Source organism: Rhyacophila brunnea, unplaced genomic scaffold (assembly GCF_057557595.1).
Source record: "Rhyacophila brunnea isolate RB1 unplaced genomic scaffold, BYU_Rbru_1.0 scaffold_23, whole genome shotgun sequence".
Taxonomy (NCBI): domain Eukaryota; kingdom Metazoa; phylum Arthropoda; class Insecta; order Trichoptera; family Rhyacophilidae; genus Rhyacophila; species Rhyacophila brunnea.
In genome coordinates, this window is record NW_028232893.1 from 6,194,459 (window position 1) to 6,220,709 (window position 26,251).

At 35.2% G+C, this 26,251-nt stretch overlaps 2 protein-coding genes across 3 annotated transcripts in view; both read left to right on the plus strand.

Annotated features, from left to right (window-relative positions):
• The window catches only part of spdi (sperm antigen with calponin homology and coiled-coil domains split discs), a 179,299-nt gene extending 166,346 nt beyond the window's left edge, over positions 1 to 12,953 (plus strand). The window contains exons 20-25 of one of the 2 annotated variants that reach the window (XM_085950770.1): positions 395 to 564; positions 1,149 to 1,347; positions 4,637 to 4,870; positions 7,870 to 7,990; positions 10,679 to 10,832; positions 11,729 to 12,953. In XM_085950770.1, coding sequence (XP_085806896.1) covers positions 395 to 564; positions 1,149 to 1,347; positions 4,637 to 4,870; positions 7,870 to 7,990; positions 10,679 to 10,832; positions 11,729 to 11,818 — 968 coding nt within the window. In that variant the 3' untranslated portion in view covers positions 11,819 to 12,953. The remainder of the gene's footprint in view (positions 1 to 394; positions 565 to 1,148; positions 1,348 to 4,636; positions 4,871 to 7,869; positions 7,991 to 10,678; positions 10,833 to 11,728) is intronic. The other variant, XM_085950771.1, reaches the window with a different exon arrangement.
• Positions 12,954 to 18,045: 5,092 nt separating this feature from the next.
• On the plus strand, positions 18,046 to 25,800 carry LOC147069374 (transmembrane protein 134). The gene is made up of 2 exons (XM_085950776.1): positions 18,046 to 18,335; positions 22,923 to 25,800. The coding sequence occupies exons 1-2, from the start codon at positions 18,184 to 18,186 to the stop codon at positions 23,269 to 23,271; spliced, it is 501 nt and encodes a 166-aa protein (XP_085806902.1). The 5' UTR covers positions 18,046 to 18,183; the 3' UTR covers positions 23,272 to 25,800.
• The last annotated feature ends 451 nt before the right edge of the window (positions 25,801 to 26,251 follow it).

Below are 26,251 nucleotides of genomic sequence, written 5' to 3' on the forward strand. Positions count from 1 at the left end.
CAAATTGAAAAACAATATGTGTACTTGCCAGACCCAGGATTCGAACCTGAGACCCACGGTGTGATAGTCCAACGCTCAAGCCGCGCGGCCACCGTGGGCAAGATCTGCAATTTGTATTCCTACTTCAATAAAAACAAAAACGTATGTCTGACAAAGTCTAATACGCGGATAATACGATTCATATTATGTTTGAAAACCACTGTTTTAATAAATGCCAAGATTTGAACCTGGGACCCATGATATTATAACCAGAAGCGTGAGCCCTTCCTTAACTGACTTTTACCAAAGAGGTGGAAGAAAAATTTATATATAATATATAAACAAAAGTTCATAAGTCTAGTTGGGATAATATATTACATAGTTTATTACAATCTTATTTTATTCCGATTACCAGGCGGTGTGAGTCGGCAGGATTCCAGACTAAGCGTGAAGTCTCTGATCGAGAGCATAGAGAATGCGGCAAAGCAGGCCAAGGCCAGTGGGGGAGGATCTCTCACCTCCTCTACCTCCAGTCTTAGCAGTCTCGTGGCTGCCGAGACCATGGATGCCCAGCAAAATGCACAGGTAAGCCAACATTCTTTCAATGATTTTGAAACATTTTTTTTTTGTTTATCATTACCTGGGATGATGCATAGGACTGGCGAACGACAGGGATTCTTGGAGGCGCCGTGTGGTGTCCATGTGCTCTAACTGAAGAGCGGATACGGTCGAGGAAGAAGATTCTGCAATTTTTTCTTTCTGTGTGTGTTCGATCCAGAACAAGGACCCAATGTATTAAATGTTTCCAAGGGTTTCAAGACAAGAATTTGTATTACAACATCCTTATCTTCACCCTCACATAAGCGGTATATTTTGATATGAGAAGCAATTTTATTGAACATTCAGCCCTCGCTCGGTATATTAGACGCTGGTCTTTAATCCAAGGGGTCTGGGTTCAATATATTATTATATTTATGTCTCATTATATTTACGTGATTTTCTCAAAGCCTGGGTGTTTGTGATTGTTTCACTTCTATCACTACACTATTGTCATTGGGCCTCATGGCCTTTGTAGTAGTATATATTAAATATATTCTATTTTATGAATAGCTCTCGCCCTTCTCTTTTAATAGTTCTTCGTTATACAATAACCGATGATCTACTTATAGCATTTGAAGAGTCCGAGCGGAGACCAGCCGTCTTCCCCGGGTCCGAACAGCGGCCCCACGAGCAACGGAGGCCTCCCGCACAGCCTCAACTCCTTACCTGGTACCCCCACAGCAAACACGAACCCTTACAACGGGGCTTCGCCTATCAGCAAGCCTCCGGCATCTGCCAGAAGTCCGCGCGGAATAATCATCACCAACGGTATGGAATAAGTTGGATTTAATTTAACTGATTGTCTATAGATAGATATTTGTTTTTATAATACACAACGATGTGTCTTAATAGAAATGTACAGTACTCTCTCAGTAATCTGTCACTCCAAAAATCAGACGTGTAGTGCATACATACCTACAAAATATGGTAAAAATTAAAACAGGTATTTCGTAAAAATAGTTTTTTTTTTTTTTGAGAAATTTGTAGTGGCAAATGACGGTTTTATTTATAATCAAAATCAAACTGTATTTACTAAATTATACATATTTATAAACTAAGTTTATCAACCAAATATTAATGAGTAAATTACTTGACATAACCAGTTATTCAGTGAGGCAGATATTCTTGAATGGCTTAGGATTCCTGGCTTTCCCTATGACCAAAAGCTTCAGTTTGCGTGTCCCGGTTGCATTGGAGCACGACGTAATTGTGATGCGGTCCTTGGGCACTTTCCTCCCTGGCACATTACTTTCTTCGCGATGAACGTACGTTTTACGGAGGAGAAGTTTCCAAAATAAACCCGTATACTTGTACGCGGCAGACTACTGAATTCGACAATCGAATACCGGCGAATTATAGAGCTTGATTTTGTGCTTTCAACTTGTAAAAATAACGGCAGATTATAGTAGTTGTCAGATAATCGAGCGGCGGATTACTGAGAGTGTACTGTATTTCATTTTGAAGTCACCGTTGTAAGCTTGTGGAAGCATTCATCCACCAAAGAAGACGATGATGAATACTATATATATATTTAAATTGCATGACATTTTATTATTTTAATAATAATTAAGTGTTTACTTAATTATTGTGCTTTTTTGCTTTATAAAATTTGCATTTCTGTTTTTTTTCTTATTTTAAAAGCATGATGTGATTTATCTATATTTAATTTGCCCAAGGTGTCTGGAAGCTACTTTTAATAAATTGAATTTGCCTTTAGGAAAATTTTGTGCCTATTAAAGGCAATTAACTTAACCCTTTACTGCATGTTTTTTTTTTCTTGAAAATTTTTATTTTTTCTTGGTATAAGATGCCTTGTAAATGAAGGAAAAATAATAATTTTTTTTTTCGAAAATTCCATTAAATTTCGTATGTTACTGCGTGGTGTCGCAGATTTACGACATTAGGAAATCTTACATTTCAGTATGACAAAATACAAAACCAAATGATAACAATTATAAAAAACTAATGTACACACCTTATTAAATTTGATGTGTATATATTTTTATTCAACCAATTTCAATCTTCTGTACATTTTTTTCGCGTACATACGAATTCGTCAACTGTCAGCAGAAATGCAGAGACTATAATGCAGAAATGCTTTATTTCTTGAAATGTCTAAACAAAATCGGTAAAGTAGGATGTTTATGGTAAAACAGTTTTCTAGGCATCGGAAAAGGATATTATTTGATAATTTACACAGGCATTGGCTATATTGAAATAGTTTGAAATGTCGCAAATTTGCGACACTATGCAGAAAAGGGTTAAAATCAATAATAATTAGTGGTATTCAATTACGCTGGATCGTAATGTGTTAGACCACATGACTCCTTTAATTTCCTATAGCATCCAAACATTTTGCATTAAATGTTTTTTTTTGTCCATTGTGTTAACGCATGAAATATTTAAACACAGCGAAACCTCATTACTTCAAAACACTTATTACTCGTTATTGGTACTTAATCTATGTTCCAGACGAGATTCGAACCGATCCGATTTTGTATCTGATTTTTTGGCACCCATAGCACATCAAATCATTTCAAAAATCAATCCCACCATAATCTAAATTTGCAAACCTCATAAATACCAGTGGGTCTATTCTATACTTATCGACCGCCAAAGTGATAAAGTGATAAATATTATCAAACTTAGGGTAGGTTTGTATCAAAGTATTAGCACTTATTGTAACAATTACAATAAGTTGGTTGTAATTGTTGCAATAAGTGCTATATTTTAACAGCACCTCTCTTCGCTGTGATAAAATTTAGAGCGAGATAGACAGTTTTGACTGTTTAGATGGCTAACTTATAATACCTCAATACAAATACATATGTAATAAATACTATCACTTTATCGGTCGATAGTCGCCTTGTGTATAGAATAGACCGGCAGGAATCATTGTCATTTCGACTGCTTAATCGGCAAACCGGCTAACTCCATTTGAACAAATTGTTCAGGAAGGAGAAAAAAACATAATAATTTAACTATCGAGCAGAATTTAACAATTTTTTTTACAAATAAACTGCACTATGAATTAATACACTATTTTAGCTTTTTTATAGAAAGTAAATTTATATAAAGGGCGTAGTTGTTCCATTTACGATATTGGAAATTTGGGACCTTCAGTTGGCTGTTTTGTTTGAAGAACGATAACACATTTATTTATAGGTATAGGAATTTGTGTGAGCATAGAAAACATGCTTTATAACAAAATGCTTTCAAAATCTCATTTTTGGTCAAAAGTGCACTTGGCTGGTTTGTAGATTAAGCAGCCGATTTTGTATAGAGCCGTGATGATCAACCTACCGCTCTGGGATGATTTTCTTTATTTAAATAATTTATCGAAGATTTTACTGTTTTGTAAAATCATTAGTTTGGATAATTACGCGAAATATATAATTATTATGACGTATATAAATGCGGCCTGCAAAATTTTTTTGGTATTTTGGGCCTTGAAAGGCTGGCTGTTTATTACGAATTTTGTTATTTTTTACGAAGATACGAAGACAAATTGAAATAACGATTTAAAAGTGTAATTCATAATTTTAAACTTTGTCTGATTTCGAATTAATGAGGTTTTACTGTTTAAGTACTATTTTTGTATACGTAGGTTACGTTAAGTATATATATTTTTCACATTATATTATTTAGAAAAACACTAACTGAGAGAGTATATCACAACCAATAGAAAAAACTTTTTTGAAAAAAGTAAGCCAACCGGTCGGGAATCGAACCCGGCATCTCCAACGGGTAAACGCCCCAAACTAGTCGCATTCAGCCATTATGCTACGGAAGACATACTAATGACGACAAATATTTAAGCTATTGGCTATTAAATACCTACCACTCAGCGCTCTTCGAAATCATGTTCAATGTTCAATAATCAGAATGATATATTCTTAAATCTTGTGAATTATTCGTTTGAATAAAAGAAATAGTTAATTAAAAATATATATTTTTATTAGACAGTCCAGCAGGTAATTTATATTATTTTCTTTTCTTCCTTTCCACGCACGCTAACCTCTCTCCCGCACCCGCTTGCAAAACATCTCCTCCAAAGACCAATCGAAAGGCGACTATAATGGAGGTAGTGGCGGCATGATGCTGTCTCCTGGAGTGAAGTGCGGCACAATGTCGTCCATACAGCAGTCGATGGCGGCCGCGGCTGCGTCCAACAACAGATTGCAAGCGACGGCCAACCTCACCGACGATCAGACCTCCAGCGTTCACTCCCTCCTGCAACACAATAAAGCCATGGATTCCTTTGTCAGGCGGAATAGCTATGGAGATCTTAGTTAGTCTCTTTTTCATTTCTTTTCAACGGATTCATCATTTACTTTTTCATAATCGGTTGGTTATAAAGTTGAATAACACCTTTTACGATGTATCATTAATTTAATAATTCGTTTGATTCTTTGTTAAACTGTAAAATTTCATTGTGCATTGTCCTTTTAGACTTTTAAGAGAAACATTATTCCATCAAAAATCAAGGCTTTAAAATTGAAATTAGAATTTATGCATAAATTTCAAACGCCATTATCCCAGAACAAGATTTTTTTTATTTGTTTTCCTATTGAACTATGATATCGAAATGTCAAAATTTTGTACACTTTGTTGAGAAACAAACTCGTGTTCTACAATATTGGGTTAATAATGATGACGGCTAGTTTTGTTGTGCATCAGTGCATTAAATTGCATACTATGTTTTGTGAACGTCGACTAAATCTAATAGATAAAGTCAGCCTTATGTGTATTATATCAATTCTTTTGTACGCAGAAAAAAGTTCTACGTTCGTTATTATTGCTTCAATTTAACATTGTATTATTTTTTTTTATTAATCGTCATCGTATTGCATCTTTATTAGACGTAGTCGTAATATTTATGTTTGTGTAAGTGTTTAGTTATATCATAGGTTGTTATTAAGGTGGGAATAGATTGGGAACACGCCACACGATGAAATTCTATGTGTGTAGTGACGTTATATCTTACCATTTTCTATTGCGTATTATGGAATAGAAACATAGTGTTAACACCCGATACCACGCAATCGAATCAATCCGGTTCAGCGTGTTATCGGTGGTGGGAGAAAACATGCTACCCGACACATCGTGGGCAATGTGTCTAGTCAACACATTATGCCACATGTCAGTTAGCAATGTCATCTTAAATAATACGAATTAATAGTTTTGAAACAGCGATTTATGCACTTGAAAATGCATCTGAAATCGCTTTAAAAAGAAGATGAGGTTCAACAAATATTTACATTTACAGTAAACTCCCGATTATCCGTGCAAGACTTTTTTTTTTTTAAATTGCTCGCTATTGTAAGCATGAACCTCGCTTTGGAAAATTCAAACTGATATTAGAAAGATTCCTTCAAACAAACTAAAATCACAGATTTTCTTAATAAATAATGAATATTAAACATGTTAAAATAATTGTCTGTTTTAGAAATGTATAGTATTTAAAAAGAAAAAACTATAGTTCGGTTTATCCGTGTTTTTCATTTATCCGTGCCGCCTCTCCCCACAATTAGCCCGGAAGATCGGGAGTCTACTGTATTTGTTGATTTATTTTATGAACCTAATATCGTCGATTCTTTTTTTCTTGGTTTATCTATTTTTGTATGATGTTTCGTAATGTCGCGTGTGTGTGATGTGTACTGTCCGTATCAGGTAGAGACACAATTCATAGCGTGACGTGTTGCTAATATTATGTTCCCACAATTAGTTTTGTAGTTTTTTTGCAACAATTTTTTGTTTATACTTATTGTGCATCTTTAAAATTGAAATAGTAAATAATAATTGATATTATGCTTTTTAGCTTACTGCTTTTCTGCTTGTCTAATTATTGATCTTTCTAAATTATACGATATTTATTGTTAAGATTGAATATTATTATGACAAAATATATATTTTTAAATAGTCCGTTGGCGTGAGTTATATCTTATACAGGTGTAAGTGAACGTTTTTATGCAAATTTCGCTATAAAGAGCGTTGAAAGTTGATGCGATATTCTCGGAATCGACATTTCTGACTCTGGCCACACTTTCGCATGCAGCAGTAATGTTTTCACCTGAACGGACTGGACGAAAATGTACAGGTGTCGGACGAACCAAAACACATCAGTCTCTTCAAATTTTTTAATCAGCTTGCCAATACAGCCTACAGTGGGTGTGGGGGATAATTTCTACCAAATTCTGACCTTAATAGTGTGACTGTAGAAATTTTGCCATTTTCGTAGTATGATTGTACAATTTTTATCATGTACGGAATGGGAAGAGTTGCTCAAGACGGTTCAACCAGCTGTTGGGCTCAATTTTATTGCATTTAGAAAATTTGTGGCGTCATACTGCCAGCGTGAAGATCTCTTCACTTAGAATGTTCGGCAGTTTTATATTAGCTTTAATTTGTTACTTACTACAATTTTTAATATTGCCTCTTCGTGCTCATCTCTCCCATGGGTAGCTTAAGTCCTTTAAATTCAGTCAAAGCACATTTGAGTGCATGGCGACCTTAGTCTTGGGTAACTGCTTCTGAGACATTTCCAGTTATAACAAAAATTTCACATCCAAACGTAGGGTTCCAGGATACACCCGATTAAGACTGGGTGTGGTTTGGTGGGGCCATTAACTTCAATGTACAATTTTTATGCATTGTGCGGGGGAGAAAAGATCCATTATGTTAAATGGTAGACTTTCATTTCAAGTGATGATATATCAAATAATATGCTCAAAATATTTGGCAGGCAACAAAGAGATACCACAGTTCAATAGGGGAACAACTCAAAATTTAAAGGTTTTGAGTTAAGAATGCCATTCGATGTAGAATAATCTTTTCTTTATATCATAAATTTCAAATTTCAATATCAAAAATCAAAAATCTCTTTAATGTGTCATAAAATCGAATAACCCTTTCTGAGATTAATCAGTAATTCCGTTATATAATCAAATTTATTGGTTAATTCTTTATTAAAATGTCCAATTTCATTGTGCATTGATGAATTCCACTAAATTAAATATAAAAAAATAATACACTCATCGAAATCAAGGCTTTAAAATTAAAATGAGAATTACTGCAAAAAATTCAAACGCCATTATCTTGGAACAAGGTTTTATGAGTTGTTCCCCTATTGAACTGGGGTATCGAAATGATAGAACTGTGAAATTCGTAACACGTGTCGTATAACCCTGTATTATAATGATGTTACTATCCATTGGTAATTTGTCTCAGCATAACCCGAATATTGTAGAGTGTTGATTTATTGTTTATTAATTTGTTGTGCGTTTTCAGGTGAGCGGAAAGACCCACTGAATGGCCTAGTGAAGAATGGAGGCTCCAAAAGAAACGCCCTGCTCAAGTGGTGTCAGAACAAAACTGTGGGATACAGAAATATCGACATTACTAATTTCAGGTCAGTGTTTCTAATAATATTATATTTGATCTATTTCACTGAGATTTGGGATCAGATGCATAGTCATGCTTATTTGGCCTTAGAGCGGAATGCAGAAACATTTGTCATAACTAAAATATCCTTAGCAGAAAACACTATGCAGAAACATTGTCCTTAGTTAAGATCATTTCTATTGAAAATAATACCATATTTAAAAATTCTCGTTAGGTAAATTAGGTAAATTATTTTATAATTGTTAAACGATGACAAAAATATGACAACTGCATTTTATAAATGCAATAACTATAAATACATATTAATATTTTATTATAATACTCTTATGTTTCCGTTATAAGTCATTATACGTGATTCCACAGGCACCGCAAGATATTTTTTAACATGGTAACACTAGCGTCAAGTGTATTTCTTCACCTGACATTTTGTATTTCTGCGGGCTGGCGTATAAAAGTAAAATAATATTCTGCAAGTACATGTCAAACGAATTAACACTATCAATATCCATATTGAGATACATTGTTAAATGAATTTGAGTGTATGGACTGTTTTATAGACATGCGAATTTATTTTGACAGCAGCTGTCAGTGGTAAATGGTAATACAGAAAAGGGCGTGTTCATAACAAAAGTAGTCTATGGTTAAGGATTCCTTAACTCTATACTCAGGATTGTCTATAGTTAAGTCATGCTTTTCGTCGACTTATCCTTAAGATCGAAATCTTAGATTTTTTTTTTTTTTTTAATAATAACCATACCCTTGCTTTTTCGTACAAGGTGGTTGGGTGGGTTAGTTGCATTGATGTGGGGCTAATTAGGTGCCTCCATTTATATCTTTAATTTTCTTTATGGCCAGGATTAAATATTTTGTGTAGTGTTCTTGTGTTGTTCTATTGCTTAGTGCTTCGTGAGGCTTTTGGAGGTCAATTTCGTGATTATGTTGTCTACATCGAGTCCTGAGAGTCCATCGCTCCCTTTCTAGTATAGGGCAGTCGTTGATGACATGCCACACAGTTTGAGATGTGTTGCCGTCACATGGACAAAAGTCGTCATTCCTCAATTTAAATCTTTTTAGATAAGCTCGCACCGATCCGTGGCCTGTTAGTATCTGTGTGAGTTCGTGTGATATTTTTAAGTTCCTGGCAAGAGTGATGGCACAGTTTATGTTTGGAATAAATTTCTGCGTTATTGATCCTGTGGCGGATGTTGTGTATCTGTGGTTCCATAGCTCTATGGTATCTTCGTTTAGTTTTTGTTTTGCGTAACTCAGAGGGAAGAGCTTAAAATACATTACCATCACATTACATGAGCTGATATGCTAGAAAGGGTTGGCGAACCTAGGGCATGTGTGCCAGAGGTGGCACGTACGAAAATTTAGCTGGCACGTGAATTTGGTTACAAATTATGATTTCTAGACTCTTCATTTATATTTCATCTTTCCGTACACCTATGAATTTTTAAGCTGGAAACATCGCCTTTGACATTTGTTATCATTGGAGGTTATGTTTGTTATTTACAATTAGACCCAGATAGCAAGTATCATTTTTATGATACTCGATTGTAATTTTTAAAGTAAATCTGGAAAACTTTCTTTTTACTTTTTTTCCTATTGTAAACTACTCGGCATGGCAGACAGCCTATAAATAACATTTTGGAATATTTGGCATGCGCACGTAAAAAGTTTTGCCACCACTGTGTTTGAATTATTAGGACACATTTTTTGCCCGTGGCACGAGCTTACCGTGTGCTACCGTGACGTGCTGGTAATATGCTTCTAGTTTTAATGATGCTTAACTAACACTATGATAATTGTGGCAGAATTGAGAAATACAACTATTAGTGACAAGTTGTCAAAATAATCAAATGTATTGTACACAGAAAAGAGTATTTAGTTAATTCATTTGCGTGAAAGTAAAATTTTATCACATTCTATCGATTTCTATATGTCGGTTTGATATTATTTATAATGTGAATATTGAATGAATGCGTTGTGTGATGTAATATTATCATTGAAATATGCTGAGAATGCGGGCGCCGTACCCACGGTGTGTGCATTTATTCAATTAAACCGCTGATTTAATTATTAAAGTATGTATAGTTTACTAGATGGACTCGCTTCCCTCCCCATACTTGTGCCGCTACTTATATCAATTTAATCTGAATTTTAATGAGAATTTCAATCGTAAAAATCGTAACTTAGTCAAATTTAACGTAGAAGCACTGCTCTATAAATTGAAGTGAGACCTTGGCGTTAGTGTCTTGATGTGTGTATTGCGAGCTAGTTTTTAAAACCTCTGCCGCACCTCATGTTATAATTGTCAATGTATGCATTACATACTGCATTATGAAATCGCATCCATGACATGTTGTAGAATAGAAGGAGATTTGTGAATTTATTACAACGTTTTTAATGCCTTAGCAGCATCCAACTAGACTTCGACTTCTCTATCGAGACGTACACGTCACTGCGGCTGTTTCTGGAACTAAAACCGTTGCAATTCCACCAGCATGCAAAAAGCGCATGGCGTAATACTTAAATCGCAAACAGCGCCATGACATAGATGTCAATATATAGAAGCCGAACAGTATTTGTAAATGAGGAAGATGAGGTAGTCTATTTTGATATTTTGCTTTAGTCACTGTCACGGCATCGGTTATTTGTTTGATCAATTGTTTCATATCTATCTTTTCAACAGTTCTTCTTGGAATGACGGCCTGGCATTGTGCGCCTTACTTCACACATATCTGCCGTCCCGGGTGCCGTACGACTCGCTGCCCACTTCAGACAAGAAGCACAACTTTTCAACCGCTTTTGCCGCGGCAGAGAGTGTCGGCATTCCTACAACTCTTGTAAGTATTGTCAATCTCAAATTTATTCTTATCTTACGAGAAATGGATGTTGGCCACTTGCTCAACCTATTGGGATCATACTCTGGGTCCAAACACAAATTGAAAAACGATATGTGTATTTGCCAGACCCAAGATTCGAATCTAGGACTCACGACACTAAAAGACGACACATTGGCCACTCAGTCATTGTAGTATATAATATTATAGTATACTCTTTAAGTTGTGTAAATTGACGACTGATTTTCAAAGTAAATTTGGGTAATTTGATGGCGTTCTTGAACTTTCACTGTATGCATATTTGCTAGACTAATAAATGTCAAAGTGAGTGCAGCTATTGTAATAGACAAATCTGTTTAGAGATTACGTCAATATAAGAGAAAAAGTAGTTTAAAACTTGAGTTCTCTGTCTTCACTAAAAAACCAAAATACTGTCTTTTTACTTAGCAGGGCAGAGTATCACAGCTCGGTTTAACAGTTAAGGTGATACATCAGTGAAACGGCAAATAATTTTCAACTATGTTTTTTAAATTTTGGACTCGCTCGTATTCTGAGAGGGAACATCGACCTGGAAGCACGTCACATTGTTTCGTGATGGCGACGGGCGTATTAATTCTAAAATCGTGTAAAAATGACTAAAAACGTTACCCATTTACTTTAAAAAGAAAACATGTCAATATATTTTTATTGTTACTAATAGAATGGACGTATGTTGGATTTATATGACAAATTATATTTCGTTTGGCATGCGTCATTTGCACCCGCAATCCGCGCATCGCCTAGCCACGATCTTTTTAGAACGTGCCTCAACTGAGGTACAACCTTAACCCTTTTGTAAGTTCTATCTTTTCACTCGTATAACGTATTAAAATGTTAACAAATTTTCTTTTTGTTCACAGAATATTCAAGATATGATCCAGTTGGAGAGGCCGGATTGGCAACAAGTCATGGCGTACGTCACCGCCATTTACAAACATTTCGAGACGTGAAACGTGACGCGCATGCGAACGTCAGCTTCATACTGCGACTATTATATTCTGAATAGGATCACAGCCGATTCAATTAGTATATTATCGATGCCAGTGAATTGTTTACAACTTTAACAATGCGTATTTATTATCATAATTAAATTGTTGAAGCTTGTATATTTTTTTTGTGAATATTTTCAAATGATGGTTAGTAATAGGATGCGTCCGCATAGATGTGGTCGCCGTATGGTCCGCCTTGGTCCGCCTGGGTGTGGGTATTGAGAGAAAAAAGCCATATATTGGAATATACCAAAACATGTCTTATTCCAAATGAAGAAAGCATTGAATAGATATTTTTTAAATATATATATATATATATTATATCATAAATTACTTTCTATATTTCCAATTTATATTGTCGTTCTATTGATCGATTTTCATTGCATTTTTAGCTGTCGTGTTTGGAATTGTTAAAATTCCTAAATGAATAGATATTATTAAGGGTGGGAATACACATGGACCGCTATGTTTCCGAAACTACTAAGCCGGCACATGAAAACTTGTCTTGTCTGCAAAGTGACGAATACGTCGATGTGACGTCATCGTTATTCATAAAACACACGTTGCCAAATGGAGCTCCGCAGATTGGTCGAATGCGACTTTTTAGTTTGAAAAAAAAACATCTAGTGCTGCGAGTCGAAGACGCCAGAACACACTCTCACCTACGAATTGGTCATTCCTTTACCGTCGCCGCATCCAAATGTATATACGTTTCGAAAAAGTTACGCGCGGCTGTCACTAGGTAGATACGGAGGGACATTCCTGAAGGTTTGATTTATGGCTGTGCGGCAGACGAGGCGAGTTTAGATGTGAGAGCCGGCTAAGACGGTCTTATGCAATAAATATAAGTATTATATTTGTGTATTCCTGTGTTATGCTTAGTTCAGACCATGATACATACGTTCGGTGAACAAAATGTATACAAACTGTTCGACAGTTGTGACAAAAGTGTTTCTGAACATTTTAATATATTCTGATACAAATGTCAATGAATTTTTGTTTTCCGACACAGATGGTAAACATTATTCATAATATAAAGATGTTCTTGGTCTGGACTATGCTTTTTACTGGCTATGTATTGTTTCGAACAACATATTAAATCAAAAACATATGAAACCAATTAGATATGAAATTGACTCGTATCCGGACAATGGCCACGAGAAAGATAATGTTGAAGAAAATTAATTATTACTATGACATGACAAAATAGCTGGCCGATGGTAGCGTGTCACAGCATTGCGTGAAGAGTATTGTTCCAAATATGGGTGGCTTCCTGTAAAGTGTAAACTGACAAGAACCGTGTTTTATTTAGACATAAATTTTGTGTCAGTACTATACTACCCAAAGAGGTTGGACAGTCTTTAATATACGGCCATATATTTCCGATACAACATTTCACGGTGAAGTGTGATACGGCGAACTGCATGCGTACAAGTTTCCGGACACGATCCGAATTTGACCGACATGTCTACCAACCTAAATTTTCGCCGTATTACGAATTAGAGATAGCCGCCGCTAACCGTTTAGTGTAAAGAATACCTTCCGTGCTAATTTGGAAGAATGAAAATAACAGAAACGTGCTAAAGTGATAACCGTTAAGAATAGACCTGCTGAATAGTACAACATGCCATCTGCGGCCAATTTTCCGTGAACCGATCAATTTCATAATTTGGAAGCAACAACATCTTACGAAACAGTACACTTGAGTGACAATAATATCGTAATATATGCGTAAAGAATTGATTTGTGACATTGTAAGTAAAAGATATAAATGCTTTTCATTCCAAAGAGTATACAATTCAGTGATTTTACAGTGGCTTATCTTAATGATTACGTTCGTAAAAATGTTACGAATAAATAATGATTATTGTATTTATTTAGCATTGTATTTTTTTTTTTTCATTACGACTGATTTAAATTAGTGTTTTTATTTTCGAATTTCGAGTGTTTAGATTGTATTATTTTATTCTTCATTCCGTTTGTGCGTTGAGTATTTTTACGCACGTGGAAATTGTCCATTGTAACAATAATATATATTTTTATTATTATTGTAATATCATTGTATTTTTGTAAATTCTTATATTACTATGCGGTATTTAGATTTAATTAAATATATCAAATAAATAATGTACAGTTTATTGTTTTCCAGTATAATATTCTATATCATCATGACGTATTTATTAAAACAGTGGTTTTCAAACATTTTCGATTTACGGCGCCCTAAATAATGTTAGCAATTGGTGGGTATGAGTTAGCCTCACTACACAATTTCTCAAATATTGTAGACAAAGCTACCGTCAAAGAAAGTACTGAAGTCTTATCCGATTTTCGATTCTGATATCGTAAGAGCAATATGCTGCTTTGAAATTTTTTTATAGCCTGAAAAAAAGCATTAATATGAATCGTATTATCGGCGTATTAGACTTTGTCAGACATACGTTTTTGTTTTTATTGAAGTAGGAGTACAAATTGCAGATCTTGTTGGTTAGTTTAGTTAAACACTGACTAAACCAAACCATAATAGATAAAAGATAAAAAATATCTAAAAATAATTCTATTAAATCACACATAATTTTAAATATTTTATAGATAGGTTTTTTTAGGCAGAGGGTTTCATTGAATTTTAAAATCTAACGGCAACCATCTGCAATTTATACTCTTGGTGCAATGAAAACGGATAAGTATGACGGATAAGACTAAGCAATCTCCACAGCTTACCCTCACCCTTCGCCACTGATCTTACTTCTTTGTAACATGTAATAAAAATAGGGTTAGTTCCTTTGTCGCATAAGCCGAGTATTATTTTTTTAAATAACCGTTGCATACTTTGTAAATAAATGGAGAACTTGTGACTGTACATTGCCTTATCTTATTATTATCTAGATTTATATCAAGCCAATGAACAAAATAAAATATTAATATCACCCCTAGCAGAACAGCCCGCATATGCCGGTTAATTTAGAGGTTGATTTAGACTTTTTTTAAATGTATTTTTTTATAATATTTGTATTATAAACGACATTCTGCGGGTAATTAATTTACTTTAATTTATTTCCATCCGTGTCTCGGAAAAGTTGACTTTTTCGTAGTGTCATTTTGGTTTTCTTTTGTTGTCGTTTAACGTCGACTTATATTCACTAGAGACAACCTTCCTGCCACCCATTACGACGTCTGGATGCCACCATAAACCGCAAGTAGTAGTAGGATATTACGCAGGAGGATGTGGATGTGTCACACGCCCAAATCCTAATCAGAAAGACTGCGACTGGATGAGGAAATTACCACCTGCATCCGCGGTTTGATGGTCATGCAAAACTCTGCACTCCTTTCGTGATATGTCCATGTCCGAATCGTTCCGGGAATGTACAAATAGACTGCTACATCCTGAAATTTGTGATTGCGTTTAACCGTCTTAGCGGACGGCGGCAAGCTACAACGAAACTTGTTTTTTTTTTTTTTTTGTTAAAAGTTTTCTGTAAATCAAATCAAATTATTAATTAAACTTTTTTTTTTTCGCAAAAGATACTATTCTATCATTGTGTTCATTTTGTAAATATTGCATTATTTTTTTTGTGACAAATGTGTCATCAAATGACGACATAACCTTTTCATCAATTGAAATTTTTTTTTTTTTCGAGTAAAGTGTTTTGTCAAAATAAAATATGTTTGTCCGACAAGTGTTTCATCTTCCGCAAGTCGTCAAGAGAATGCGTGTTGTGTCTCGCAATTGAATTTTATAATATATTAGAAAGTGCAAAACATAATCGCATATATTTTTTTTTATAACTAGCTTCGATTTCTCTACGGAAAGTTGTACAAAATTATCAAACCCCTTTTTTGTCTTTATACATAATAAATAATATATCCCAAAATATATCAAAATATATTATCATCTACCTATATTCGATATTCAAGAACATTTTATACCTTTTGTATTGAGAATTAACAATAATATGTTAATATGAGTATCCCTATAAACAAACACTACATATTAATAGATTGTAAACAAATTTAACAAAAATGTTATAATTTTGCATCATAGTGGTTGAAACCTGTCATACATTCGGTATATCGCTGTACGATAGTCTACATTTGCCATCGAAACTATTCTGTCCTAATATTACAAGGCTGTATGTATGTAACGTATTCCCATTCTCTGTATGTAACAAATGTCAAAAGTTTGCGACGATACATTGAAGAAATAAAAGCGGGTGCTTAATCGTTTGTTATTAACTATTCTATATTGCCATTTTGTTTGTTGATTTATTTTGAAATTGAATCGCATTGTTAATTAAAACCGCGAAAATGATGGCGTTGTTACGCAGCCGGATTTCTGTGCTTTTTTTTTTGTTTGTTTGATCAAAAACTTTAATAGCAATTTTCAACCAAAAAAAGAAATCATTACGATCAATGGTTGTCCCAGCACGAAAGGGACAATGAAAAATGTATGTTTGGTTTATATTTAATACTCTAAAGTCTAAATGATTATTTGAAACAATCGTAAGTATACCTATATTATTAAAATGTAACATACAACCTTGTAATAAATTTTTTATCGATGAAATTCAATATAATGTATTGATGATGTTCGCTCACGTTCGATAGTTACAGTGATAAATTTTTGATAGTCGATCATATTGCAATATTTCCTCGACACATGATAAATCAATGATTGTGGAACTAACGACTGATCCGAAGGCTCTTGGCAGTACTGTTATACTATGCAGAGAACATGACTTGTTCATTTTAATTCAGATTGGTCATTGGCCAGAATTTATTTGTTTGTGAATATAAATTTATTATTTTGTACCTAGTAATATTATTGTTTAGTATTATAATAAAAATAATGTTGAGTTGTGAAAAGTCCTCATTGATGTTATGCTTATAAGAACATTTGAAATAAAGTTCCTATATATCAAAAGAAGAGTTACCGCATTAAATAATTTATATTGTATTCCCATCCCTATGACAGCCAAATGCATAGTCATATTATTATGTAAGTCCGTAAGTGGCCTTAAGCAAGGCGAACCGATATTATTAACTATATTATTAAAACAATCTAAACATCTTTGTAAGATTGATATAAATAATATGTATCGATAATGTCATGGTTTTGTTTCAACTTAAAAATGATAAACAACCTTAAACATATAAATACCTCGGTTGGTAGATAGTATTCTGACAACTTACGGTGAATCTGTAAATTGGTGATGCTGTGGCGAAGGGTGCCTGTTGAAGGTAGGTAGGCTATGATAGATAACTGAAAACGAGCAACTATATTTACAGTAGGTACTTAAATTTGAATTTTGTTGATCTTCAATATTTTACTGAACAAAATAAATATTTTAAAAAAGTAATGCCTTAAACGCAACTCGAGCAAGAAAATTGCGCTATCACAATAGTCAGACGTTCAGACTATGAGATTACAGGACAAATTCAGTGCGCTAAAATGTATGTATACATATACAAAACTTAGGGCATGTTACACTTTATAAAAAAGTCTCAGGTCACATGATAGCATGACACTGATATTGACATTGTGTAGTCTTCGCCACTGTCTCACAGTATGTTGAACGGTTCTGAATAGTGTGAACGAATTTTTCATGGATTTGAAACGTGGCAAAGCAGGCAGTCTCTATGGACAAATGAATCAATCAGCGAATTCCAGATTGGAGACAGACTTTTGTCCGTTTTTATCTTCGCTGGGTTCTACAATTTTTCGGTAATATTATAATCCACAGGAAAGATGAAAAACTAGAATAGTAGGTAGGTAGTACTCATAGAATATTATGTAATAATTCAAATAGAAGAAAAATTTAAATTACTGTGGATCGAAATTAACTTTAAATTTTGGAGTCCTGATTCTTATTATATTTTGTGAAATAAATACTTTTTCAATCACGTATTGCTAATATTTTTTTTATTACATTGCAAAAATTATTAACAGCTATTGCTCATACTTGATCAATTTGGCTAGGTGAGTTGAAAGTAAACAAGTGATAGATACCTACGTTTATTATAAATTACTCTAGAATTCATTTAGTTTTACCTAACGGTAATAGCAAAATAAAAGAATTTAATTTGTAGAATGTTCCAGTATTACCTGTCTCGAATTTTATGTTTCGTTAATATGGCAACCCGTTGTTTAATGTTGAAGCATGGAAACACTGTACATTAGTGCACGGAAGTGCTACCAACACAGTAGCGCCGCAACGCAGTCCCAAATAAATAAGTATTTTTGACAGCTGCCTTTGTTTACTTCGATCTTCATAAATGAGTGATTAAAAGTATTACCTGATCTCAAACTTGTGAAAAGGCGTGACAAAATGACGCGGCCTTTCGGCAGTAGTCACGAGAAGCGGTTTTCTATAGACGATGCCTTCGAAGAAGAGACAGATGAAGCAATCAAAGTATACGGATCGACTGGGGATCGTTCACCTATCAAGGCTAAATTCAGAGACATTGACCACACATGCAGGTAAATCAATGCATATTACACACCTGGTATACGATTACCTTCGATTCGATCCATTAAAATTGCCCCTAATAGCCAATTAACACGATAAGACCGGGGCCGTCAGTACGCGAGTCCATTTCTCTGTCAAACTTGACGAATCTACATTCTCATTTTAAATACGTTCTAAAATCAAACAAAAGTATTCCAACTGAAATAAAATGTTATATTAGATGGTTTGATATCTGGGATATGTTAAAATATTTTTCTTACAGTATTTTTTAATTAAATACTATGGCTATAATAAATGATTCCAATACCATCTATCATTACTCACTACTAAACAGTGAGTAATAGTGTAAATTTGTACCATGGTCCATTTCTAGAAACCACAGATGACAACTTGCTAATTCATTGGCTTATTCATTTTTATTTCTATTTGTATCCCAAATTTGAATAGTATTATTTTTAACCAAGCTAATGTCTATTAGATAAATACAAAAAAAACATAATAACACAATGTTTTGTGGTGAAACATTTTTACAAATGTTTTCGGTACAAGTCGGTTTACGGGAAGCCAGACGGGAACCATAGCCGATTTTGGCAAAATTCATGAATTCAAGAATGAAAACCTAACCTAACCTAACAATCGGTTATTTTCAAAATTTGTTTGCTGCTGGCTTCCACTAAACGAGACAAGAAGAAGTTTTCTATAGATAGGTAAATCTTTTTCCTATTGAAAATGTTCCCCATTATTTTAACCAACCACCATAAAATATAATATTCACATATCATCATCATCAGCCGGGGCCAATCCACTGCTGGATGAAGGCCTCCCCAACCTCTCTCCAACTCTCTCGGTCCTGTGTCGTTCGCTGCCACGTATTTCCGCCGAACTTTACCAGTTCGTCAATCCAGCGGCCCCTAGGGCGACCCTGTGGCCGTTTCGTACCCCTTGGGTACCACTGGATGACGGCATTCGTCCAGCGGCCGTCCTTTCGGCGAGCAATGTGCCCCGCCCATCTCCATTTCAGCTGTTTGGCAACGTCTATTACATCGCGTACTCTTGTCTGCTTCCTAACCCATTCGTTTCTCTTACGGTCCTTTCGCGTGATGCCCAACATGCACCTCTCCATGCCTCGCTGCGTGACTCTTAACTTTTGGACACCTCTCGTGTTGAGGGTCCACGTCTCGCAGCCATACGTGAGCACGGGTAGCACACATTGGTTGAACACCCTACGCTTAAGACATAATGGTAGGTCACTCTTGAAGATACTATTCAGACGTCCGTAAGCACTCCATCCCAGCTTTGTTCTTCGAGCAATTTCATTGTGCATGCTTCCGCCTATGGACACCTGCTGTCCGAGATAGTAGTAGCTGGAGACTTACTCGAGTTGGGTGCCAGAAATACAGATAATCGCAGGGTCCGAAAAACAGTTCCTCATCACTTTTGTCTTTGAGACATTTATCTTTAGACCGACCGTTTGACTGACATCCGCGAGTTCTTGCATTCTACCTTGGAGGTCTTTCGGGTCTTGTGAGAGTATAACAATATCATCTGCAAAGCGCAGGTGACTGAGGTGCTCTCCGTTAATTGGAACACCTTTTTCCTCCCAATCAAGTTTCCTAAATAAGTCCTCAAGAGTAGCGGTGAATAGTTTAGGTGAAATGGTATCACCTTGCCGGACACTTACACGAGAATTTACACGACCGTTTGTGGAGTTTCACGCATGCTATGGCATCACTGTATATACTGTTCAATATGTTTAATATGTCGCATATAATTTGATTAATAACTATTCACAACGACAACAACGCTGTTTTGATTTGTTTTGTTCATCTGTCAACGACTTCACACTTCCATTTTCAGCACATCTATTCTATATACAAGACTGCTTTCGGCAGCTATCTAGGGTAGGTTTGTATCAGAACAATTACAATAAGTGCTATGTTTTAACAGCACCTCTCTTGGGTGTATTAAGTTTTAGAGCGAGATAGACAGTTTAGACAGCTAACTTATTGTAATCGTTACAATAAATGCTAATACTTCGATAGAAAAACCTACCCTATATAGCTGCCGTAGCGGCCGAAAGCAGTCTTGTGTATAGAATAGATGCGCTGGGCCTGTTAACGTGAATGGATTTGCTAACAACAATAGTGTGTAAATTAAACAATCGCGATAATAACTGTTTACTGTCCAAAAATTTCATTCTTCAAGCGTTAGCAAACGTGTTTATTGTCATTGTGTTGCTATTTGACAGGTTCAGACAGGTTGTGAAAATCGATAGACGTCAAAATGCTCCGAGCAACCCAACTGTCACATGAAAATTCAGAAGCTTCCGAACTTTTTTGAATCATGCATGCAATCTTGCAACTGCAGGATAATGTACATTTTCTTGTTATGGCCGCGATAATACGTACTGCCAGCAGTAAATCCATGCATGTGTAAACGGGGTATGAAACTAAAATAAGATGTGCAAGTTTTATCAATATTGGTCGAGTAATTTTTGAGTTATAACGAAGAAACAGACGTAAAATTGTATTTTGTTGGGTTAGGAGCACCATAAGAAGACGAAACTCGAAAAGGCTAATAAATTCGTATTCACAGTATAGTCTATGAGCTATAATATTGGTCGAGTAATTTTTGAGTTATAACAGAAGAGACCGACGGTATGAGTGAAATAGTAAAAATGCTAATTAAAAGATTGAATTTTATTTTTGATATGGATGAGAGGGTTATCACAAAGTAAACACTGGATAATCTAGATTATGTATTGGCTCCAATTTGAAGCATAGACAATAATTATTATGAAATAACTTCAAAATATTATTCTCTGATAATAATAACAACATAAAGGTCACTTGAAATCATTGTTTATAATAATACCAACACAAAGGTCACTTGAAATCATTGTTTACCCATAGTATTAGCATTTTCGTAAACATTGTTTAGTTTATTTTTTTGTCTTAAACGTATATAAGTGAACATTCTATCGATTATGTCTTCTTAATTACCTACTTAATGCTTAGATTTTGTTGATCGTTGTTTAGAATCTCCATTGAATGTATTATAATGTACTGTTTTCAAAATCACGACCAATATACGTATATGTATTAATTAAAATAAAACACAATATTAATGTCATCATCGTCATTAGCCGAGATCGATCCAACGCTGGATGAAGTCACTAAAATTGTGATTATATTGAGATGCATGTCGCGTACTGTCACGGTGACAAATTTAGTCTATGGTTTCGTCATTTTGCAGAATATTTTGAACGAACACGATCTCTGTAAATTCAATGATGGAGTAACCTCGTAACGAGTCTGTAAATTCAATAATATTTTGAACAGAACCCAACCTGCAGACCATAGATAATAGACAATATTCTTATAGAAAATACATAGTGCCAACCGCAAAAAACATGCGATTTTGACATTATTTCGAAAATGTGTAGGCATGTAGAAATGATAAAAAAACATTCATTGAGTCATGCAGGAGTCGATGCAGTGCAGTACAACGTGAGGTGACCTCTTTGCTGTTCTGGTGATTTCGGCAGTTTGGCAATGTTCATTTAAAGGTTCAAAATGTGCTACGAGATGGGAGCATCAGTCTGATAACATTTTAAACATCAAGAAAAACAACATCACACAAGTTTTTTCCCGTAGCGGCAGCTTACTGTGACGTCACGTGATAGTATGCGACATGCACCATAATATATTTCACGCTTAATTTTTCACTGTCACATACATCAACTGAAATTTATGAGGTCGTCTATCCTGCGGGTTTTAGGGCATCCCTGTGGACATTTAGTGCCCCTTGGATACCACTGTATGTCGGCATTTGTCCAGCCCATTGCCATTACATCTGTTTCTTTTGTGGCGGAGAAATACAGGATGCAAACCACATCCTCTGGGAATGTCCTAAAATGTGTACGGAAAGGGAAGAGCTGCTCAAGTCGGTTCAACTAGCTGTTGGGCCCATCGGACCGTCCGACCTGGTCACCACAAAGTCCAAATTTGTTGCATTTAGAAAATTCGCAACGTCATACTGCCGACGTGAAGATCTCTTCACCTAGAATGTTCGGCAGTTTTGTATTAGCTTTTGTTACTTATTATTATTATTTTTAATATTGCCTCTACGTGCTCATCTCATCCCATAGGTATTTTTAACGTAAATTCAGTCAAAACATATGTGCATGGTGACCTCAGTCTTGGGTAAATGCTCTTGAGACATTCCTAGTCATAAAAAAATGTTTTCGTGATATGCCTGAAGACCGGGTGTGGTTTGGTGAGGCCATTAACGTCAATGTTTCCTTTGTGATCTTTCCGCGATATGTCCAAACATGCACATTTCCATGCCCCGTTGTGCTACTCATAATTTTTGGATTTCGCATACATTAAGAATCCATGTTTTACACACATACGTGAGCGTTGGTACGACACATTGATTGAACACTTTACACTTATGTTTGTCAGTCATACTTATTCGTTTTCATTGAACTAAGAATACGGATAGCAGATGGTGTTGGTTAGTTTTTTAAATTTATTTAAACCCTGCCTAAACTAAACAGTTTAATTAACACGATATTTTCTCTTGTGTTCCAACAGCAGGACTTACAAATGCACCGACGACACCACATCCAGAGATTCCGACTCGCTCATCCACGAGTACCTACCTGTCAACCAAACGACAGATGTCTACTGTTGGAAGCACCCGAAAGTCAAAGAGAACTGGCGGACCGTCCTGGCGGCGGTGGTGCTCCTCCTCATTGGCACGGGCCTCCTCATAATGGGGGCGTTCGCGGTGGCCGACCCCGAAAACGGGATCCAGGGGGCCGTTTTCTTCGTTGCCGGGCTCATCTGCTTTGTCCCCGGCGCATACCATGTTGTCTACATCTGGCTGGCGGCCAGGGGACAGAGAGGCTACGATTTCTACCACCTCCCGCTTTTCACATGATCATCGACGGGTGCGTTCTGATCGGCAAATAGTTTTTAATCGATTCGTAACGACGGGTATTGTCGAGAACCTGTTAAATGAAGCATTCAATCCGATATCTGCAATTAGTTTTTAACTATTCTACGACCAAAATATCATGGCTGCGATTTGACATGTAGTGTAAAGGACGGAAGCGGGGATCAGTGGAATAGATGTATACGTGATATGGAGGATTTTTAGTACCACCGATTGCCACTAAAACGTCCGCAGCCGTGATATAACAATCGTCAAGACGCTGTTTATTGAAGCATTCGGTCTGATGTCTGCAATGATTTTCACCAGCTATTGCCGACTACTTTCAATCAAGGAATTTGTGTTTGACTATTCTACAACCAAAATGTCATGACTGCAATTTCACGTTGCTGTATGTAATGTGAATGACGGAAGCGGGGGTAGGGAGCATACGGTGTACATGACAGAGCGTGTATATTTTTGGTTCGTTAGATTTCCAATAAAATGTCCGCAGCGATAATCAGTCTGCAATGATTTCCACGATCCATAGTTTTTCAATATCATAATTTTAATCAGCAAACAGCTTTTTACCGTTTCATAATTAAAAATGTCTTGACACTGTTTATTGTGAATTCTTCCAAACGATACATCAGTAGTATGTATTTCTGCGATTGTTTTGGCATATCATTTAGGAGACACTCTTTAGCCAATGAGATTGTATTTCGCTTTTTATTGTGTCCGGACAATTGGACATATGCAGTTGGCCGTATCACAGTTCAAAGTATGATGTTGTATCAGAAACAGTTGGCCGTATAGCTATGAGATCAAATTCATGTCTAAATAAAACACTAAAAACACCAAAAGTAGGTTAGCCGCCAGCAGGTGCTCGTAAGTATCAAGTCTTTACCTATCAAATTAATGTTCTTATTGAATCTAATAAAATTGGAACATTGTCGTCTGCAATGCTCTACGATTAACAGGTCAATTTTTAATCTCAATGCTATACGACCATCTGTTTCCAATACAACAGCTCACGGCGAATTATAATACATACAATTTACATCTAACCGCTGTTTCTTAATGTCCAAACCGACAGTGGTCAATGTACGATTTTGTTACAGAAGGGAATCCCATGACATATAAAAATGACATCGGTTTTCAACATCTGTCAATGTTTAACGCGTGAATTTTAATCAGCAAATTATTTTGGACTATGCAGATGTTTTCTGAAACATTTTTAAATTATTCATCTTGAACATTTTAAACAGATTATTAACCTATAAATATTTAGAGGTTTGCGCAGATTATATTTAATATATAAGACGTATTATCGTCATATAAAGCTATTGGTTTCAAAGTTGGTTACCGCCATTAACTGCCATTTTGAGATAAATTACAAAAAACTGCCAGGCAAATAGAAATTTTTTTTAGGTGAGGGTGAAATTTGGTTGCGAACGGCTTCTATAAATACCCATACCCACACAGATCGTACATTGCACTATCTCAGTTTCGACTACTGTGAGGTTAGCCGCATAATAGTGATATAAAATCTCATTGGCTTTATACCGCATACCAATGGGTCATATCGAAAGGTCAAATCAAACAATGAACCCGTAAAACCTAAATGTAAACACATAACTTGAAAACGTGTTACGAAAAACTTAGAATATTTGGTCCATAATTTACTATAGGTATCGTGGATTGAATTATCTCCATATGTGTCTTGACAATGTGTTTTTTAATTGAATATTGTATTCATTTTATTTGTGTCAATCTCATAATTAAATCGACAAAATCCTTTCTCGACCTGTTTTAAAAACAGTTTAATGTTATATATTATTATTATACATGAGTTTTTTGCATGCATATGGGTGACGTATTCGAAAATTAGTTTTATAATCATAATTATAATCTATTTATAATGAATTGATATTGAAATAATGATAACTATAGGTCCTGCGATGCCTTACGGGTACGCCGTCAGTTAAAATTAAATAAATCACACTGACACTAGATATTATGCCTGAAGAAAAGAAAACGGAGCCTAAATATATAAATAGTGAAACTGGATAAATACTACTAACTAATGATTCTTCAATTGACTTGCATTGCAAATTCATTTGTAGCAAACTTTACATCTATCAAAACCGCAAGAATTTCATTAAAATTTTAAAGTCACTCATAGCCAAGAAAAACCTTGAATCATGTTTTTTTATTATTATTTGTTTCTTTATTAAACACCAGACCAGACCGTGAACCCCAATAATAGTGGTAAAACTCCCAGGCTTGAGGAATTTACATATTAGATTATGTAAATATATTTTGAGCTCACTGGGAATCGAACCCAGAACTCCGTGATGGAAGGCCCAGCGCCTTGCACACTGCACCACGAGAGCCGCCGATTTGTTATAAATGGATGGTATTGTTTTTTAAATTACTAAATAAATTGACAATTTCGAACATGATGAATTTCGTTTTAACTGTGTGTGAAAGGACATACTAAATAGGCTATCAAAAACATCGAACTATCAATATGTTAAAAAAAATAATTATGTATAAACAGCTGTGAAAGATGGCGGGCCATAAACAAAAGCTGCAGAATATCCATTTTTCTATGACTACCAATACAACAAAACTAAAAACGTTTTGTATAACTATAAAACATAAAAAACCTCCCTACTAGTTTCATTATCATAAAAATGTGAATCAAGGCAATTCATTTTGTGACGGTGGTATAGTAGCTAGTGTGTGTTTTTTTTTTATTAAATGAATTTTAATGGCGGCATGCTCATTACGCATCATTGGCGCTAGTGTAGCGTCACCAAAAGAATGTACATAATATGTAATTAATATTATTTTAAAACATTTATCGCTTTTCTTAGAATTATATATCTTTTATACTTTAATTTAAACCTTGGAGGAATAATAGAAAGCAGGACAAAATCTACCGTATGTTGCTTATTTAATTATTGTGTCTGGATTCAGGGTA